Source organism: Notothenia coriiceps, unplaced genomic scaffold, assembly GCF_000735185.1.
Source record: "Notothenia coriiceps isolate Sejong01 unplaced genomic scaffold, NC01 NC01_scaffold00036377, whole genome shotgun sequence".
In the NCBI taxonomy this organism is placed as follows: Eukaryota; Metazoa; Chordata; class Actinopteri; order Perciformes; family Nototheniidae; genus Notothenia; species Notothenia coriiceps.
This window is the reverse complement of record NW_011369078.1, coordinates 68,096-71,491: the sequence shown is the minus strand read 5'-3', so window position 1 is coordinate 71,491 and position 3,396 is coordinate 68,096. Positions and strand designations below refer to the sequence as shown.

Genomic DNA, 3,396 nt, shown 5'->3' with positions numbered 1-3,396 from the left:
TTACTGTTACGCTGCCCTTAAACCCAGGAAAAGACAACACTTATGATATTACTGTATCAGAAATCTAAGACAACATCTAGTCTAGCATCGCGATATCAATATAGTATCGATATGTTTCCCAGCCCTACGTTGAATAGTAAGTTCTTTATTAATAAGCATGGGTTTTGGCTTGACTTGGGTAAAAAAAATAGCATTAGTTATTACCTTTCCTCACAAGTCATGGGAGCAAATGGTTGAAAGGAGGGGTCACTTGGAGCTTGGGGACCAAAACCAACTGTTAGGTGATAGATCTCTCAGCGTGGATATGATGGCCCGGCACGGTTTCTCTCTACAAGGGTGTCACATAACAGGCTGTAGTTTTTTCGGTCTTAAAACAAATTCCTCAAGGAGGGTCATGGGGGTCCGGGGCAAGTGTTAATCTATGTGGCCAGATGCTGCAGAGGTGATGATGCAAGCAGATGTGAGGCTCATCCACTGCACGGAGCCCCGTTTTGGAGCGTACTGTACATCTTCTCAAGCCCAACAATGGTCTAGTAGCACAAACAACAACTTTGAACATTGTCTTAATGGTAGGACAGTCTTTATGAGATCATACTATACATGGATTAATTTAAAATAGGGTGGGTATAGTCTTGAAAGTAAAAAAAGAAGCTAAATTATACTTGTACTTTTGGGTATAGAAACATCATAATATGTTAGAACGTTTTTTCTTCTTCTTTCTTTTTCCAAACTGTTAGCTTCACCTGCCTGGTCATGATTTCCCCATTACTAATGATTATTTATAAAAAAATCTAATTTCAATAGTTGGTGAAAGCTCCAATGATCAACTCAACAATATCATTAGTAATATCTTTATATTTAATCAGTTCTTGTGAAATTCCTCCTTATTGCCTAACCCCAATACCAACGTTATCTGGTGTTTCATCTGCAAAATCACTCATTTAAACCAGAAGTCTGTAATATGTGAAATAATAAAATATATCCTGGTGGCCCACTCACACCAAACGTAGATTGGACCTTAATCCTTTACAAAAAAAGCAATGGATTAAGTTGCCATGAGCACGAAACCTTTTGGCACTTTTACAGACCTTGAAAAGTGCTTAAATTGTACTCTTGAAAAACTCTACCAGTCCTCTGAAAACAAAATGCTTCTTATCTGTGTTCTTGTACATGCAGGCCTAAATGCCCACCTCAAACCTTGGAGAGAAACAGAATATCCTCTTCTTCTTGATAGGTGGGGAATTTCAATGTCAACAACAATTTAGATTTCCATTCATTTGTAAAAATATACATTATTTATTATAAGAGCCACAGAGCACATTTTCCATTCGTGCATACCAATGTTTATTTTCCACGAGCAAATACAAGCAAATATGTCTCTCGCTAAATACTTGTACCCTAAACCTATTTTTAGTAACTGTTTGCTTTTAACCCATGAGGCTGCTTTCTCACGCGGTCATGCATTAATTTGTTTTTATTACTTTTTGTTTGTTTTTAGCTTAGCACTGTGAATGACCCGCTGCTGATGCCCCAACGGTCTGAATGGAGTTGCAGTTGCAGAAAAGCCAACAATTGTAGCTCCCTCAGCAGGATGCTGATGAGACCGAGTATACTTCTGAGTCTGGTTTTACTCTCCCAAGTTTTACGGACGGAGTGCCGGCCTGCCAACACTGATGAAGGTAAGATGTCTTATTTGTACACTGCCTTTTTCTGCTTCTGGATGTAGTATTACTGAAAAGACACGTAACTGTTGTTGCTTCATGTCTGACTTATCTCGACTCCCGCCTTGAGAAACAGTCCGCTGATAATCAAAGCTTTGTTCTTTGTACAGGAATGTAACCCTCACACTCCAGGCTTTGGTGAAATCTGTCCTTTGTAGCGTCAGTGTTTCCTCCACCGCCCCCAGTCTGATGTTTGAGAACACTTAACTGCGTCAGATTTAGTACAACCATGTTTCAGATTATTAGAAACACCTTTTTCAGTTTTTCCTGGCTAACTAAACCAGAGCGTAAAATAATCTTTCGTGTTAATCTTACAGACTGAACTCTTGGTCTAATGGTTTTTATTTAGTTCCTAATCTGGGCTGTACAACTTTAAGATGTCCTATTCAGAATTTAGCCCGGTCTGGCTGTTACACACGTTCTGAAAAGGGGAAAGAGTCACTGAAATCGAATCCTTAAAAATGTGCCTCTTGGATTCAGTCCAGCAGTGCAATAGCTGCCTGGACTTGTGGGTAGATGGGGTTGTATGTTTACACGTTGCAGTCGGAAGTGGGGAGCTGCAAAAGAATATGATAAAACCCAGCATTATAATTAGAGTAATTAAGCAAGAGGGTCTCTCTTGGGCTGTAAGCCCTAAAATAAACTTGGCGCGGCTGTGTTTAAGCCAACAGTGGGACAGGGAGGAGTAAATTACTCCCATCTGTAGCCTGAGGGCAGCCCCACTACCTTCCCTGCTCCTCTCCTCCTTTGTAATGAAAAGGTATTTGTTGTAACTGAGAGAGGAGTTAACTGCCAGGGAAACCATAAATTAGCCAGTTTTTGAAAAAAGGAAAGAAGATGCTACTTTGAGCCCTCCCTTATCCTGAAGGGTCGGATTTCTGAGGAGAGTGTTTGTCTTCTAAGGTGAGCCATAAAATGTCTTCAGGGTGGGGGAAGCCTGATGCGTTTACACTCCACCCAGTTCTTAATCACCAAATGGCCAGGTACTATCTATGCGCCTCTGTGCTTTTTCACTCCTGCTCCCCCACCGACTTTTTCCTGGCAATGCTTCACTTTCCCCCCGCTCCCCTGCTGGGTGACGGATGGTTTCAGCTGTCGACAAACAATCACAGCAGAGGCATTTGGTTGCATTCCTTTTGTCTTGGTCTGGGGAAACAAAACAGTTATATGGAAATGGTCATGTATTATGCGTGCTTCTTTGTTTGTCTTGGGGGCTTTTTTTGTTTTGTGCTGTTCACATAAGAAAAGAATATTCCCTGAACAAATTCATTTCTTTACATTTCTTCAGGGGCCACATGGACGGCCATTTAAATGATTAGAAAATGTATAAGCTTTGTGATCTCAGCGAGATGATGAGAGTGCTTTTGTCTTCATCATTTCAATGTCTGTACATCTTTTTGGTTTAAAGACAGTGAAATGTCAGAGCGTTTTTTTGGCATCCCAGAGGATTTCTTCTCTTCTGTCAGTCAGTGTAGACAAGCTACTGGCCCTTTCGTGGCTCGGCTCTTAAGTCTGAAGCTGCCACAGTCCTGAAAAAGACTTTTTCAGACAGTGATGGGGGCCCAGAGGAGTTTAAACTGCTGAATCTCAGAGAGAAGACGAAAGAAGTGAAATGACTTTAAGGTTGACACAGGATTAATTAACTTTCCCCCTGAAGGCATTCATTTCCACTCAA

The 3,396-nt window shown here is 41.0% G+C and overlaps 1 protein-coding gene across 4 annotated transcripts in view; it reads left to right on the top strand.

Moving 5' to 3' along the window:
- The window catches only part of fgfr1a (fibroblast growth factor receptor 1a), a 41,143-nt gene that overhangs the window by 5,004 nt on the left and 32,743 nt on the right, over positions 1-3,396 (top strand). For all 4 annotated transcript variants that reach the window (XM_010792188.1, XM_010792186.1, XM_010792187.1 and 1 more), the window contains exon 2: positions 1,499-1,679. In XM_010792188.1, the coding sequence (XP_010790490.1) occupies positions 1,526-1,679 (154 nt within the window). In that variant the 5' untranslated portion in view covers positions 1,499-1,525. The remainder of the gene's footprint in view (positions 1-1,498; positions 1,680-3,396) is intronic.